This window comes from Indicator indicator, chromosome 26 (assembly GCF_027791375.1).
Source record: "Indicator indicator isolate 239-I01 chromosome 26, UM_Iind_1.1, whole genome shotgun sequence".
NCBI lineage: Eukaryota > Metazoa > Chordata > Aves > Piciformes > Indicatoridae > Indicator > Indicator indicator.
In genome coordinates, this window is record NC_072035.1 from 9,690,023 (window position 1) to 9,706,895 (window position 16,873).

The 16,873-nt window shown below is 50.4% G+C and overlaps 1 protein-coding gene across 1 annotated transcript; it reads left to right on the forward strand.

Moving 5' to 3' along the window:
- The first annotated feature begins 108 nt into the window (after positions 1-108).
- On the forward strand, positions 109-14,838 carry ACAD10 (acyl-CoA dehydrogenase family member 10). Its single transcript, XM_054392932.1, has 13 exons — positions 109-274; positions 1,222-1,370; positions 2,168-2,362; positions 4,426-4,584; positions 5,354-5,513; positions 5,906-6,046; positions 7,161-7,251; positions 8,067-8,248; positions 8,812-8,962; positions 9,588-9,733; positions 10,374-10,547; positions 11,881-12,236; positions 14,761-14,838. The coding sequence occupies exons 1-13, from the start codon at positions 109-111 to the stop codon at positions 14,836-14,838; spliced, it is 2,148 nt and encodes a 715-aa protein (XP_054248907.1).
- The last annotated feature ends 2,035 nt before the right edge of the window (positions 14,839-16,873 follow it).

A 16,873-nucleotide genomic window follows, 5' to 3' on the forward strand; every position in this document is an offset into this window, starting at 1 on the left:
CCAACAGCCTTAAATGTGCATGAATAAATATTTAGCCCTGTAATTCTATACTTTGTGTCCTAGCTTCTCTCCTCAGTCAGCATGAGCCACTTGCAAATTTTCTGCAGCATGTACCTGAGGAGTGTTGCCCGTGTCCCTCACCTGCACCGTGCTGGGATCTGGCAGCACCCTCAGAGGTTAATCCAGCGAGGTCAATCCGGATGGTGCCATTACAAAGCTGTGATCTTTGAGGCAAGCGGAGTGCTCCTCCCATCCCCTTACAAGACCATTGTGGGTGTGTATCTCATCTCTCATTTGCTCCTGTTGTTTCTATGTGTGGAGGGAAAATACGTTTCAGGTGTCCCTGTCAGCTGCCTCTGGCTCTGGTGAGATAGTGAAGAACAATGGTACCCCCTTGTGTCATCAGAAGTACTAGAACTGATGCAACCAACAACAGTGTGGGCAGGTCCAGGTGAGGGCCTGACCCCACCTGGTAATGAAACTGTTCTGTAACCACAAAGTCATGGAATCATTTTGGTTGTAAGAGACCTTTAAGATCGAGTCCACCTGTTACACAGCACTGCCAAGTGTCCACTAAACCATATCCCTCAGCACCATATCTCCACAGCTTTGAAATCCTTCCAGCGATGGTGACTCTACCACTGCTCTGGGCAGCCTGTTCCAAGCCTCTCAGGAAAGAAATCGTTCCTAATGTCCAGTGTAAAGCTAGTGATACCAGCTGCTATTACAACCCTGTCAGGAAAGAAATTATTCCTAATGTCCAATCTAAACCTAGTGACACCGATTTTGGTACAGCCTTCAGCACACTTTAAGAACTCAGTGTTTTCACCCCAAAGGTTCCACACCAAAAATAGAGGTGAAGTGCTTCAGTCAGGGGAATGCCCAAACTTTTTCTCTTTGTGTCAGGGTAGATTACCCCAGTCCAACACAGCAGTTCTTGTGCATGCTGGTTGATTTCTCAGACCTCAGAGGAATTTCAAGCTCATTTTCCAATTCTCATGACACCATATGTGTCGGTGTGAGCTGAAATTCCCCCCCCCCACCAACAATAACCAGGCTAGCCCAGTCTGGAAGCAAATGAAAAGCTTACACCCAATAGTGACTTATTTACATTCTTTCACTTTCTCTGTTCTGAACTTTGCAAGGAAAAATTAAAAAGACAGTTTCAAACCACCACACCATAGGTGCTCTTTCCTGGCTTTCTTCCTTTTCTCTGTGTAGACTGGGAGGCCCAGAACTGGATTCCAGCTGGCACCATCCAGCAAGCCATGCTCTCTGGAGAGGAAACCAGTCCCTCCCAGAAGTATGCAAGAGGAGAGCTGACGCCTGTGGAGTTTTTGCAGGAACTGGGACAGCAGTGCTTTGACATTGTAAGCCAGCTTCCCCCTCCTCAATTTGTGCTTCCTGAATGCAGGTAGATGGGATCCTCCAATGTGGTGATTCAGTGAGGAAAGAGCAGCTTTTAAAATAAATCCTTCACTGGAAGGGTCTGGATTTACCTAGGAAGCATTGTTGTCTGATCAGGACAGACTTTTCACAGCTGTCATCATTCTGGTACCCAGGCAGGATGGTCAGCTGAACCTGCCTTCACTTCTAGGAGCCTCTTCCTGCATATTTCATATCTTTCTTATTTCAAGACACCTCTAGGATCAGCCGAGATGAGAAGTCAGAGAGTTAGATATCAGATGAAAGGCTTTTGCTGGAGTTTGTACATGGTCTCTGGGGAGGGTTCTTAAGAGTAGTAGAAGCCACTCCACCACAGCTCCAGGAATGCAGCGCAAGAATCCTCTTTGGAATAAACCTTTTTTTGAAACAGTCTAAACTGCAAACTCCTTCCCTGCCTGCTGAATGGTAGAGCAGTGTTTATCTCTAGCCTGCCTTGCCTCCACAGCAGGCACAGTCCTAGAGCACTGCTCTTTCCCCAAATCAACCCTTCATCTCAGCTGCTGCTTCTTGTAGAATTAGTAATATGAGAACACTTGTTTATTTGGTCTAAGCAATTTAGCTTTGAGATTCTCTGCCTGCCTTCTCCTGCCAAAGGAAGTAGGACAGCAAGATAAGATGATCAGGCAACCTGCCTACCCAACCACTCTTATTTTCATCCCCGCTTAAAAAACATCTATGGCTAATTGTCATTCTTGGGGGGGGGGTTTCTTTGGTTTCTTAGGCAAAGGTCCATGTTCCAGTGGACTCTTTTCTCTTGGACTTAATCAGAAATGAGATGATAAAACAGCTCCCCATAATGGCAGAAGCAGTACAGTGTATCCGTGCAGAAGGTCTCAAGACAGCTCTTCTTAACAACAGCTTCTGCCTGCTGGATGGGAAGAGCTTTCTGCCCCTGGACCCAAAGCACTTTGATGTGGTAAGCCTGAAGGGATTCAAAAATGCATTTCTGTACCTAGGTCTGTAGAAAGCAATAACTTAAACTCTTTACATCAGGTACCAAATGAGGGCCAACCAGCAGCATGTGTTAGTAGAAATAAATGTAACAGGATGTGAAAATGTTTTCTGGTGTAACTTACTGTGGTGACTGAGCCTTGGAGAGAGCCTCACTGGCAGATTCAGCCACTGCCCTGGGCAGAATGGTCTGGGCCTTGACAACCCTTTTGGGGAAGAAATTGTTCCTCATGTCCAACCTAAACCTCCCCTGGCACAACTTGAGGCCATTTCCTGTCATCCTATCACTTGTTACTAGGAAGAAGAGACCAACCCCAACCTGGCTCCAGCCACCTTTCAGGAATTTTTAGAGAAGGTCACCATGGAACCTCTTCTCCAGAATGAACATCCCCAATTCTCTCATCCACTCCTCACAAGACCTGTTCTCTAGACTCTTCACAAGCTTTAGACACACTCCAGCATCTCAATGTCCTCATAGTAGTGAGAGGCCTAAAACTCAGCCCAGTATTCAAGGTGAGGCCTCACCGGTGCCCAGTACAGGAGGACAATCACCTCTCTAGTCCTGCTGGCCCCTGTTCCTGGTAAAGAACATTCATATTGATACATTTTAAACCTGAAACTGTTTAAAGCCATCCTGCCCACACAGCACCATTATCAGCTTGGCTTTCTGTGCATTACACTTGTGACACCAGTGCCTGTGAAGTTCTTTTAGTGGAGTGATGCACTGTTGGGATGCTCTCTGCTGCCTTTCATCCCAGACCCATTCAAAGCACTTCAATAACCATGGCCTATCTGCTGTCATCACTCATGCAGTGTGGCTCTTCTGTAACAGCAGGCAGCAGCACTGCACAGTAATTAGTGGGAAAAAAATTAATTGAATGTGGATTTCCATTAGCATTGGCTTTTATATCTATCTAATAGATTTATTTCTATTCCTTGAGTGTCTGTCAGTGCAGGGGTGAAATACTGCTTGGATTTTTTTATGACTGTGAGGCCAATGTGAGTATCCAGGGAATGACTTGTTGGGTTTTTTGATCCAGATTCACAGAATCCCAGAATCCCAGCATGGTGGGGGTTGGAAGGGACTTCTGGAGATTATTCAGTCCAACCCCCCCTGCTAAAGCAGTGCCACCCACAGCAGGTTGCCCAGGACCACAGTGTCCAGGAGGGTTTGGAATCTCTTCAGAGAAGGAGACTGTGGAACCTCTCTGGCAGCCTGCTCCCGGGCTCCAGCACCTTTGCAACAAAGAAGCTTCTCCTGTTCAGATGGAACCTTCTGTGTTCCAGTTTGTGCCCATTGCCCCTTGTCTTGTTGCACCCCTAAAAAGAGCCTAGCCCCATCCTCCTATCTTCCACAATTTAGCTCTTGCTGAGCATTGCTCAGATCCCCTCTCAGGCTGCTCTTCTCCAGGCTAATCAGCCCCAGAGAGACTTCTCAGCCTTTCCTCCTCACAGAGATGCTCCATTCCCCCAGCATCTTTGTAGCCTCCACTGGACTCTGTCCAGCAGTTCCTTGTCTCTCTCCAACTGGAGAGCCCAGAACTAGACCAGATACTCCAGCTGTGGCCTCACTAGGGCAGAGTAAATTTGGACAGATTATTATGGTCAGCATCTCTGCTGCTGTGAGCTGTGGCATGGTTGATAGGTGCAATGGTCAGGACACACCGCTCTTCCAAATCATTTGGCAGGTGGGGCATGCCAAGCCTTTCTTGGACAGCACTGCTCAGTTGGTTGAGCATGGTTTGGTGCATCCAGTGAGTCTCCCACACCTCGATGGGTATCTTCCATCTGAAGGCTGGCTGATCCTGTTTAGCTAATCCGAGTTGAGAGCACCACAGCCAAGGCAGTTGGCAGCCACGCAGTCGCTTGAACCACGTCCTATCCAGCTCTGTCAGCCCCCATTGCCTGTGTCCTTTATTTCACATGTGAATTAGACTGTCGATCTCTTTCCCACCCTCCACTGCCAGCACTGCACAGATGTTTGTGGTCACAGCATGCTCATGCATAATCCATTTGTTGTTGCTGTAGGTGGTTGAGCCCTGTCGGGAAGGGATGCGCAAGCCAGATCCTTGTATCTACAAGCTGTGCTTGGAGCGCTTGGGTGTTCAACCCCAGGAATCCATCTTCCTTGACAACAGCAGCCAGAACCTAAGGGCAGCAGCTCAGCTTGGCATTAAAACAGTGAAGGTACAAAGCAATGCAACCAGGGTGGGCTCTGGGTATGGGTTTTAAGTCCAGAAGCTGTGTTTGACTTGAATGGCTCAGGGTTTTCAAACGGCAATGGCAGCCTCGTGTTGCCAGGCCTTCTGTTTCAGCCTGTCCTCATTCCTGCAGGATGTGGTGGGGGCAAAGGACAGGATTGCTGGCAAAGTCTGCCCTGGCCTCTTTCATTCACTGCTCCAAACTGTATAGCCAGTGTAAACTTGGAGATGTCATTTCTCCTTTATGGGCTTCAGTTCCCTGTTAGAGAAACATCCCTAACCATACAATTGAGACAACCACATCCACCTGATGATATTCACTGAATTTCTGGAAGCTCTGAAGGTTTCATAGACCTGTTAACTGGGATCTGATTGGTTAACCTCCAGGCTTTGGAGACAGTGAGCACAGGGGTTTTACTTCAGTGAGGGCTCCACTGAGAGAAAGACAAGCATAGGGTTGGTGGAAAGAGTGAATTCTGCTCCCAAGGACTGCACAAAGGGAGTTCCAGCTCTTGGCCTAGCCCAAGCTCACAGTGCTTATATCACTGTGACAGGTACATCTCAAGGACAGAGACCAAGGCATGAGGCTCATTGCTGGTAAAGATGCTCCATGTTGGCAGGGACTGACCTGTGAATTCTGGTGTCTTTTAGTGGATCATTGCTGTTGAACTCACACTACATCACAAGTGTGCACAGCTCTTTCCTTCCCAATTTTATCTTCCACCACCCAGCATTTCTCTCTCTCCTGCTTTCAGGTTGATGATCCAGAAGCAGCTCTCAAAGAACTGGAAACCTCTCTGGGTTTTCCATTGCAAGGGTTTGTTCCATATACTTGTTCAGTGAGACCAAACATGGAAATCCCAAAAGATCATCTGCAGAAGTACCTCGAAAATGTTTTTGGTGACCGTGCCACAGGTACTGCAGTGCTTTTTGGCTCTTTGATTCATCCAACAGATGGATTGAAAAGTAATATTAACAAAAATCTCCTCATCTCCAAGCAAATGTTGCAGCCATTCAGGTTTCAGTGATCCGTCATTGCTTCCTAGACATGGGAAACAACATTTTAGGACTTCCTCATCATATTTGGAGGGAGTGAATTGAGCACAAGTTTCCAAAGAGATATTGTGAATATTCCCAGCCTGTGAGCTATCTATGAGCTACTACCATGCTCCTCAGGGATTTGGGGCATGGGAGCAAGGTGTAGGTTCCTGATTGCTGCAGAAAGGGAAAGTAAAACCTGGAGAAGTGGTGAGAAATAATCCTGTCTGATGCCTCTGTCTGCTGCCCCTCTGCTCTCAACTCTTCAGGTCCACTGGTGGTACGGCAGTTTGGCCATGGGCAGTTGGTCAGGACCTACCTAGTCAAGTTTGGAGATCGCCTGCTGGTGCTGAAGAAGGAGCTTTCTGACAGCCTGTGTCCCTCAGCCTCTGCTGTCAGAAGGGAATACAGGTGAGGAGGTGTCTGTGCTCCTCATGCCAGCTGAAGGCAGAAGACTCTTGTAGGAGACCCCAGACAACCCGGGGACAGTGCTTTCCTGTTCCCCATCACACAGGCAGTTCACACACCTGCCTTCCACATTCTCCTCCCCTGCATTTTGCACAGCTCCGTATCTTGAGCTATGATCTGTTTGCTAGAGAGAGAATCAGCAGTCCTGGGCTGAGAGACACAGCTGTGCCACCACCCTGCAGCTGGGGCCCTGTACTTATGCACAGCACCCTCCCCACTCCTTCCAGTCCACAAAGCACACCACAGCAGTCTCAGCACATCACAGAATCACAGAACTGTTTTGATTCAAAGAGACCTTTATGATCATCAGGTCCAACCATTAACCCAGCACTGCCAGCTCACCACTGTATCATGTCCCTCAGCACTGCATTTCTATGGCTGTGAAACCACTCCAGGGATGGAGACTCCACCACCACTGCCCTGGGCAGCCTGGGTGAGGGCTTGACAACCCTTTTGGGGAAGAAATTTTTCCTCATGTCCAACCTAAACCTGCCCTGGGGCAACTTGAGGCCATTTCCTCTTGTCCTATCATTTGTTTCTTGGGAGAAGAGATCAGACCCCAACTGGCCTCAACTTCCTTTCAGGGAGTTGTAGAGAGCCTCCTCCTCTGCCTCCTTTTCCCAGGCTGGACAACCCTCAGCTGCTCTTCACAAGACTCATTCTCAGGAGACCCAGGATCACTGTCATATCTGGCATCTTGAGTGGGAGAGAGGTTGCAGCATAACACTGCAAGTGAGCTGCAAGGAGCCTGCTAAGGGCTAGCTCCATGCTGGGGGGTCATGCTGCAAACCAGTCTGCTGTGCCAGAGATCTCTGCTTCAGCAGCAGAGCAGCAGGGCACATGTTGGGGGGCTGCTGCAATCTCCCCTTGATTTTCCAGAGCATGTTGGTTAGGCCTCAGAGCTCTGGGGTATACAAAGATTTTACTGTGCTGCTTTCCCCTACCCCCAGCCATGTTATTTTAGTGTTTGAGCACAAGACTCTCTTTAATATTGTGTCTGCCTAGCAACAATGCAGCTCTGGTATTGATTCCCTGATGCCTTTCTGTGCTGACACTGCTCTCTGACTCGCCCTGGCAGGTTGCTGAAGGCACTCGCTGAGGCTGGAGTTCCTGTTCCCACTGTACTTGCTCTCTGTGAGGACAGAAGGTAATCTTGTTCCCCAGCTTTCATTCTGGGCTTGACAACTTCAGCTAGATTCCCCCAAAGAGGAGAGGAGAGAGGAGAAAGGAGAAGGAAAAGGAGGAGGAGATAGAGAAGGAGAAGGTGCCAGACCTCACAAAGTCCACTGGTCTGATTAGTGTTTGCCCAGTCCTGGGCTAGGGGAGCCTCTGGAAGTTCAAAGGACAGTAACACTTTTTTGGCTTGCTTTAGATGTGTCTGATTTTAGCAATTAATCAAAAAGCTGTCTTCCTTTGAAAAGCAGCTATAAAGTAATGTTGTAGGGCTCCCCACGGACTCAGTATTCTCAGGTTTCCAGTCACCAGGTGATTTTTCTAAGTGCCAGACCTCAGACTTGCCCCAAGATCTACAGCCATGATAGACTGTAGACCAGGACACCCCACATAGCCTGCAGCCAGCACAGCCATGCTCAGATCTCTGCTGGCTGCAGTAATAAAGTCTCTGCACTGCAGCTGAATGTGTGTCCACTGCTCTGGTGTTGTGCAGCCTGGCAGCGCACTGCAGGGGAGGCAGGGAGAGGGCTGGTGCTGTAGCCCAGCTTCAGGCTCAGCTTGCTGGTCTACAAGGGCCAGGACTTATCATGCCACAGCCATGTGCCACCACCTGGCAGCCTGGGCTGGGCTTGAGCCCAGGTCAGAGCTGCATGAGTTCTCAAGTGCTGTGGTGTCTTCACCTTGCCGTGCAGGCAAGGCCTGAGGGCATGTTTAAGGTGCAGATGACAGCTGAGGGGTGGTAGATAGCAGGATTAACCTCAGCCCTGCTGGTTCCACCTTGTTCCCCAGCACCCTTGGCACAGCTTTCTACCTGATGGAGTACTGTGCTGGCTGCATCTACAGCGACGTCTCCCTCCCCGTGCTGCAGCCCAGCCAGCGAAGGGCTGTTTATGCTGCCATGAGTCAGGTCCTCTCCAAGATCCACAGCATAGATCTCAGAGCAGCCAAGCTGGAGGACCTTGGGCAGCATGGTGAGAGAAGCTCTTTATCCTGTATTGCTGCTTTCTTCTCCTGGGTATCAGCATTTCAAAGGACAGGCTTGGGTAGGGTACTTGGGGCAAATTTGAGGGCAGCTGAACAAGCAAAGATGGGCAGCAGGGTGTCTGAATCCTCAGGTGTGGTGGGAGGGTGTGGGGAGCTGCTTTAGTCCCTCCAGCTCTGTGTTTTCTGTCAGTAGTTTTCCTTACAGAGCTTCCTGCCGTGAGCAAGAGCTGCACTGTGGGTGCAGGAGTATCTTGTTTGCTGCTGTGTCTGACCAAATTCCCTCAGCTCCTCCAGTCTCTGCAGAGCTGCCTTAGCCTCTTGGAGTTGGATAAGTTACATTTTCATCCAGGATCTGATTATTTCCACCAGAATATCAAATCCAGTGTCCAGCTAAGAATATACGAGACCCCTGGAAATCACAATTCAACTCTTGGAGCTTATCTCAGGGTGCTAGACTGGCTGTTTGTTTGCATGAATCTTTTATGCATCTCTTCTGAAGCCTTTTTGTGCCAGTCCCTTTCCCTGAGAGTCTTTTTTTCCCCTGTTACAGGTAACTACATTCAGCAGCAAGTTGAGAGCTGGACAAAGCAGTATCGAGCTGTGGAGACTGATGTTATCCCAGCCATGGAGAGACTCATCCAGTGGCTGCCCCTGCATTTTCCTGAGTCTCAGAAGACAACACTTGTGCATGGTGACTTCAGGTACTGCTTGGCCAACAGCTCTGCCCTGTAGAGAGGGAGAATGCAAAGCAACATCCAGACTCCAACGAAGTGCTGAGCTGGGCTGGGGCAGCAGCTTTAGAGCAGTCCTAAAGCTGGGCTCTGGGACAGTTCAGCATCCCCCAGGTAATGAGATCTAGGAGGCTGAAACTCTTTGCACCTGTCATGAGAAACACATCCCAAGAGCTCTGTCTGCTGCTGTCTTGCACCTGGAGCATTTTTTATCTGTGGTAGTTTAAAGCAGTGCCCATTTGAGAGCAGGGGAGTGTAGGGCCTGGAGTTACTCTGTGCCTTTGATATGACCAGAAGGTCCTCTTGGACAGTGACTTGCCTGCTTCACTTTTTGGCCAGTCTGTCCTGTAACATCTGTTTAATGATCTGAGGCTCAGAATAACTTGGTTTCATTCTTGAAAGCACAGTTCAGTTCATCATTAACCAGGGAGTTCACTATTGAGTAATTTCAGTCCTCTCTGACCTATGCCTGCAGAAATTAATGTTTCACTTGTGCAGCCTCCCAAAGGGCTCAGCCATTTTTGAAGAGCATTGGAGAGCACCTACTGCTACTGAGCACTTGAGACTTTCTGATCTCTTTTTTTCTCTGATACAGGATGGACAACCTGGTCTTTCATCCAGACAGGCCAGAAGTCCTTGCTGTCCTTGGCTGGAAGCTTTCAACTCTAGGAGATCCCATCTCTGATTTGGCAAATAACTGTATGGCCTACTTCCTGCCACCTCACTTTAGTGCACTCAGAGGTACAGAGAGGGGCAAAGTCATGTTTGACACATGGAGAGAGGAACTAGAGTTTAGAAACAAATTAGCTCCTGCCCAGAGAGCTCAGCTGGCAGTTGGGCTCATTGCAGCTGACATCTGCTCTTCCCTTTCTCCCCTCCATCCCTCCAGAGTGGAAATATCTTTATGCATGTGCAGGAATCACTGTGTTCCCATTTTGTCTCTTATCTGCCACCCATTTAGTAGATGCTCTGCTATGTACTCCCTGTCCTGGTTGCAAAACTACCTTTAAAAATTATTTCCCCTCTCACTGCAGCTTGGAACTTGTTTGGGTGAGAATGCTGTGAACCAGGCCAACCTGGTAGGGTTTTATCCACAAAGTCATACACTTGTTAAAAAGAAAAATACAGGGTTAAACCAAGAGGAAAATGATTCCATCATCTAGGAGGAGGTTCTGTCAGTGACTGCTCTCCCAGTCTACCCCCATACACGTTTCACCTACGTGGGTGGGCTCAGTGTAGCAGCAGTGCAGGTGCTGGAGGGGTGCAGATGTCTCTGCTGCTCTGCATCTGCATGGCTCTGCCACAAGCCTCACAGCATCCCTAGAGGGCTCTGAGCTTCTCACTGTCTGCTGAGTCACTGTTGCCTCTTCACATCTCCCAGGCTTGAGGAAGTGTGACTTGGGGCAGCTGGGAGTCCCCACAGCACAGGAGTATTCCCAGATGTACTGTGGCCACATGGGAGTGGAGCACCCTGAGAACTGGAATTTCTACCTGGCCTTTGCCTTTTTCCGACTGGCTGCAATGCTGCAGGGACTCTGCAAACGCTCTCTGGCAGGTGAGGAGCCCAACCATGCCAGCCCTGTTCCCCACCTGTGTCCCCACCAGTATGGGGAGAGCTCTCACACTGAACTGGGGAAGGTCAGAGGGTTTGGGCACATCTGGCTGTGAGTCCTGAGAGCTCTGAAATTCCAGGTGCTCCAGCAAAGTGTGGCATAACCAGCAGTGTTGTGCTTTCAGCAGAGAGCTCCTGTGGGAAGTCAGGGCTCAAAATGAGAGAGCTTGTTTCACTCTGGAGATGAGCAACCTGGGAGCCATTGTGCAGCTAATTATTGCTGCACATAGACAAGAGGATGGGAATAGAGTGTCCTGAGAAGCACAGAGCTTCTTCCCTCCTCCAGCACAGGGTGGGAGGCTGCTGAAACCTCTCAGGTGAGCTGTGGAGTCTGGTCAGGTTGTGTTATGTAGCCAGGCTTTGTCCTACAAACAGAAAAGGCCAAAAGGGAGCACACACAGGACATTTCCCCAGAAACTGCTTTTTGCTGGGTGCAAGGTCTGGTCTGTTCCTCTTTGTGCTGATGGGAGGTTGCTGTGTGATCACTTTTCTTTCATGGGAGAACTGAGCAAAGGGCAGAGCTGAGAGCTCAGAGCCGTGTCCTACAGGTGGAGCTCTCAGACCTTCAAACTAAGCACCACCTTGGCTGAGCCGCTCAGAAGCAGGGAGGTGGTGTGAACTCCCGGTGCTTTTTATCTGCCTACATCAGGCCTGGCCTGGGAGTCTTTATCAGAGAAAAACAAGACTTTATTTTCATATTCCTTAGAGACAAGTCTCCTCGAGTCCTGCTGGGCTGGCCCAGACAAGGGCACATGGTGCTGTTTGGGATGTGACTACACAGGCTCTTTCTAACAAGGATGTTGAGACACCACCTGGAGTACTGTGTCCAGCTCTGGAGCCTTCCACACAAGAAGGACATGGATCTGTTGGAGAGGGTCCAGAGGAGGCCACAAAGATCATCAGAGGGCTGAAGCATCTCTCCTACGAGGACAGACTGAGAGAGTTGGGGATGTTCAGCCTGGAGAAGGCTCCAGGGAGACCTTAGAGCAGCCCTCCAGTACCTAAAGGGGGCTACAGGAGATTAGAGCAGGGTACATTTAGATTGGACATTAGGAAAAAACTCTTTTCAGTGAGGGTGGTGAGACAGTGGAACAGGTTGCCTAGAGAAGTTGTGGATGCCTCATCATCCCTGGAACTGTTTAAGGTCAGGCTGGATGTGGCTTTGAGTAACCTGGTCTAGTCAGAGGTGTCCCTGCCCATGGCAGCAGGGCTGGGACTAGGTGATCTTTAAGGTCCCTTCCAACTCAAACCATTCTGTGTCTTCTCTTGTCCTTAGGGAGGCCAGCCCCAAGTGAAAGCTGCAAGGAGGATATAGAATTCGTGGCTGACCTGGCTTGGGAGTTTGCCATCCAAGAAGGCTTCCGCGTGTTTGACAGCCTGCCCCCCACCACAGCCCTCACACCACGCTACAGCACCTGGGCCAGGCCAGGGCCATTCCTCAGCAGGAGCTACAGTACCTGGCCACGTCCTGGGGAAGCTCCTGTGCCCAAAGTCCCCCTGGTCACTGTCCCCACCAGCCTGCTGGGGATGGCCCTGGGTCTCAGTTGCAAGCTGGAAAAGATCCTGGGCATCCGGTGGGGTTTCCTGATTTCCAAGCCCAGATGGGCTCCACAGCCTCTTCTAGATCTGAAGGTAGGATTTCTTCCTCTCTGAAGCTGCTTTGCTGCTTCTACACCAGGGTGAGGGATTGTGGCCTGCCTCTGAGTGCCCTTGCTTTCCTGGTCACACCAGACATTTGGCATTCATGGAGTCCAGTGGCTGGAGAAAGGGGGCCAAGTTCCCACTGCTGGCTACATCAGAGTAACAGTTCCTATTCTGGGAACCAGCAGTATTGGGAGCTGGCACTGCCTTCCAAGATGAACAGATTAATGCCAGCCCAGCTGTAATCACTGTTGCCACTCCCCAGGCTCCTGCCATCAGTGCTGATGGAGTTCCCAGAGCTTGGCTGGGCTTGGGCTTTTCAACACCTGCCAGTCCAGCACTTGCTCATCACCTTCCCCTGGCAGCAGGAAGGCTCACTGCTGCCTTGGTGGGAAAGGCTAAGTGAATTCTCCTTGTAAGACTCCTTCCCAGTGCCTCCTTGGGAAGTCCCTTAGGTAGGTCAAGGAGCTGCTTGCACCTCTGCAGCTTTATTTCCTCCTTTTTGTTCTCTTACTCTGCTCACCCAGGCAGAGGCTGTCTTGTAGATGTCCCTGTGATAAGCTGAGTGTGATCATGCCCTCATCAGGACAGGCTCTGGGATGCCACCTGGATTTTGGCCCTGCCACTGTCCTGAGTTGTCCTGTGCAGAGCAGGTGCTGCTGCAGTCCTGAACCCTCAAAATGGAGGAACATTGGTCACTCCTGCTGTGGTGGTGAGGGAGCAGAAACCAGCTTCCAAAGTGACTTGCCCACGGGTCAGTGGCAGAGATGAGAGGAGCACCAGCTCTTGAACTGTAGAGTTTTAATCTTCCTTCTGTCAGTGCAAGGCAGGTCAGGTCAGTCCACAGCTATAAACACAACCAAGTCCCTTACCCAGGCTCTGCAATTTGCTTTCGCTGTGCTTGCACTTCCCAGTGCTGCTGGTGGCCACGGTGAGGCTCTGAGCTCACAGCTCTGGGCTGGCTGGTGCTGGAAACGTATTTTCTGGGAGTGGTGTCACAAGTAATCATTCACAGAGTGTGTCATGAAAGCAAACATCCCAGCCCTTGGGTTGCTGCTGAGATTAGATTCTTAATGTATTCCAGAGGCTTTATCAAATTCGAGCGGGTTGCCTAACCACCTTTTAGCTGCCAAACAAGAGAAAATCCCATCTGCTGTTCAGCCCCTCAGAAGCATTTCCTTGTGCTTTGGCAGAAAGCAGCAAACCCCAGCATTTCAGGAGCTTAGCAGCTGATCCCCTGAGCAGGTGGAAAGGGAAGGGAGGCAGCAGCTCTGGGGAATTTGGAAGTGCTGAGATGAGCAGATCTCACCTTTCTTTGAAACACTCATCCTCAGAACTGGGAGAGAATCACTGAGTCTCCAGATATCAGGACTGCTGTGCTCTCTCTACTCCATGCACCTTGGGCTTGTGGTGGAGACACTGCTCCTTGTCTGGGGGACCACAGAGCCCCCTCATCCCTACCATCTGCCCATCCATTCCATTGTTCTTCCCCTTGGCATTGTCCCTGCACTGTCAACCTTTGTTGTGGAAGTGTGTTGTGAAAGCCAGGGGAGTCTTGCTGCCCATGGCAGAAAGATAATGCAGTGGAGAATGAAATGGCCAAGTAGTCCTGCCCTGGGACTGTCACATTGCTCCTAAGCTGGGCAAGGACCAGAGGAGAGGGCAAACTGCCTTGTGCCAGCTGGCACTGCATGGATAGAGGTTTGCCCCCATGAGTTTGGCAGTAAGGTGCCCTTTGCTGAGTCACTCTCAGGGCAGCATCTCAGTTGATCCTGCCATGTCCCACATGGGGAGCCAGGAGCCTCTGCACACTGGTCATGACGGTTGCTTGTCCCCACAGTTCTCCAGGGAGATCCTCTCCAGAGAAGCAGAGGAAAGCTCAGTGTCATAGAATAGAATCATAGAAATGTTTAGGTTGGAAAAGACCTTTAAGATCATCAAGTCTAACCAATTAATGCAGCATTGCCAATTCCACCAAGGTTTAGCACCACATCTACACAGCTTTGAAACCCCTCCAGGGAGCATAAGTGTGTCTGGCCAAAGCAGTGTGCACACAGCTACTCTCCCAGTGTTGTGCCTGGTGCTGGCTGTTGGTGGAGGCCAACACCAGGCCAGGGCATGTAGGAAGATATAAAGTGTCTTGCTCTCTTCCATCAGGCCAAGAGTACCAGGACTAATTCAGTGGCTCTGAGGGTAACCTTACAGGCCATGGAGCAAGAAAGCCAGGTGAGCAGGCACCTGCACCTAACATCTGGCCCTTTTCTGGCCCAACTAAAGCAACACAGAGACACTTCCCTTTGAGGGTCTCCTCCATACCAGGAACACCTTGCAGCCTGGGGTTTGTGAGCACCAGGGGTGGTTTATCCTGTCTGTTGGGGGATCCCAGATGAGGACATTTCCCCAGCACTGCATTCCCCAGAGCATTTGTAAGGAGCTGGGGCATTTGCTGCCATCCTTCCCTGGTCCTGCAGTCTCTTACTCGCCCTGTGTGGGCTTTGATCTCACTCTCCCACAGGTCTCTGGAGCAGAGCATCTCAGCAGTGCAGACCCCAGCCTGATGCTTCACTCAGACCTGAGCTCCACATCTGGCTGAAAGTTCACAGGACAGTGCTCTCCAGAGCTGAACCACTAGCCACAGTACTGGGGAGCCTCAGGCAGCTGCTCTGGGGTGAGAGAGGTCATGTTAACAGCAGCTGGGGAGTCTGAATTTGAGTGGATCCACAGATATGGGGCAAAATCCAGCCCCAGATCTTCAGGCTGCAGGAATTCAATACCAGCGCTGCACAGGGGGAGCCAGTCAGGAATAACCAGGTGAGGCTGGATTTGGCAATAAAGAAGATGGAGCAGGGTTCTCTCCTCCTCCAGTACAACACCTTCAGCTACCTGCAGATGTTCAGAGAATGCTTGTTGATGATGGGGAACTGAATAAATTCCTCTAGGACTCTGTCCTCAGGGAAGGCACTGGAGCTGAGGCAATGCCTGGCCTCTGAAGCTGGGAGGAACTGGGAGGCCTCCATGGTCTCCATGACTGCAGTGGATCTCTGTTTTGTTGGGGACCACAGAGGATGCAGGCTGGATCAGTGGGGGCTTTCAGTGCTTTACAGAGGCCAGCAGCAAGGGGAAAACTGTAGGAAAAATCATGGTAATTCCTGAGTTTTTTGTGTTGTCTGGTAGTAATTCAATATTAAAGGGAATTCTTTGAATTCTTCTCCACCTTCTCCAGCATGAGTGCAGCCTCAGCTCACTTTCACAAGTGAGCCATATCCATCTACCCAGGGTCACTACCATGTCCCTGTTCTCAGGGACACAAGGAATGTTGGGCAAGACCCCTGGGTTCTGGGTGCTCAACACCAGGACCACAGGGCTGTAGGGAAGCCTTGAAACCTGAGCTTTGGTTTCTCCCAGGGTGAAATTCTACCTCCACCCCAGCCAGACACTTGGCTCTGCTGTGGAAGGGGGAGGGAGCCGGTATCTGAGCCTGCATCTGCCCAGTCCAGCCAGTTGGGAGGATTTTCCAGCAGGCACCTGGCCTTTGCACCTCCCACCATCTCGTCTTTCAGGCAGGCTCAATCCCAGGCAGCTACTGCAGGGCTGAGAGTTTGAGGCCGAGAGTTAGGTCTGCCATGAAGGTGTGTCCTCCATTGCCTGTGGGTTTAGCGTTGCTGCGTTTGTCTGCTCAGCCCCAGGGAAGGGAAGGGTCCTGCTCAAAAGGAGCAGCATTCACACAGGGCTAATGCTCGATGCTATCAGTTGTCCACCCGGGTATCAGCAGAAGACACATTTGGGGCAGCACAAGGGAGCTTATCCCTCAATAAGGCTTGGCTGGAGCTCAGCTGAGAAGCTGAGATGTTCCCCGTGGATACACAGCCTGATCCCATCCCTCTGGGAGATGCATAGGCACATCTCTGTGGGTAAACCAGGCCTTTCTGGCAGCTCCCAAAAGAAGTTTAACACTCAAAGGTCTTCAATAGGAGGGAGAACATACTGGAACAAGTGGTCCTCAGTCCTAAGGGGCTGCCCAAGCCCCAGTGACTGGGGCCACAAAGAGGACTCAGTTACCCTTCAGGGGATATGGGCAACTGAGGATGAGAGAGGCTGAGATCCCGCTCAAGAGGATTTCTCTTCTGATCCAAGAAACATCCACCCTAATCTGCTGGGTTACTGTGGGATGTTGTTTTGCTTCTCTGGGCTTCGTGGTTCCTCCCTGCAAAATGGGGCTGATACTTGCCCCCTGAGTGACATTCTGGAGACCTGCATGTGCAGAGCTACCACCAAGACTTTGAGTAACCTGAGTCTAGCAGGCCAGTGAGTTAAACTGGTTTTGTGTTGACATCCTCTACAACTTTTTCTGGCCCCTTTAACCAACCAGAACCACCCACCTGTAGTTACCCTTCACAACCCCTCACTAAAGAAACCACAGAGGTGCTGTCAGACACAGGGTAATCACCACCAGTTTAGTCTGAAAATAGAAATAGTGAGGCCACACCTTGAATATTGGATTAATTTTGAAACTCTCATTCCAAGAAGGACATTGGGGTTCTGGAGTGGGTCCAGAGAAGGGCAACAAAGCTGGTGAAGGGTCTAGAGCACAAGTCTTGTGAGGAGCAGCTGAGGGAACTGGGATTGTT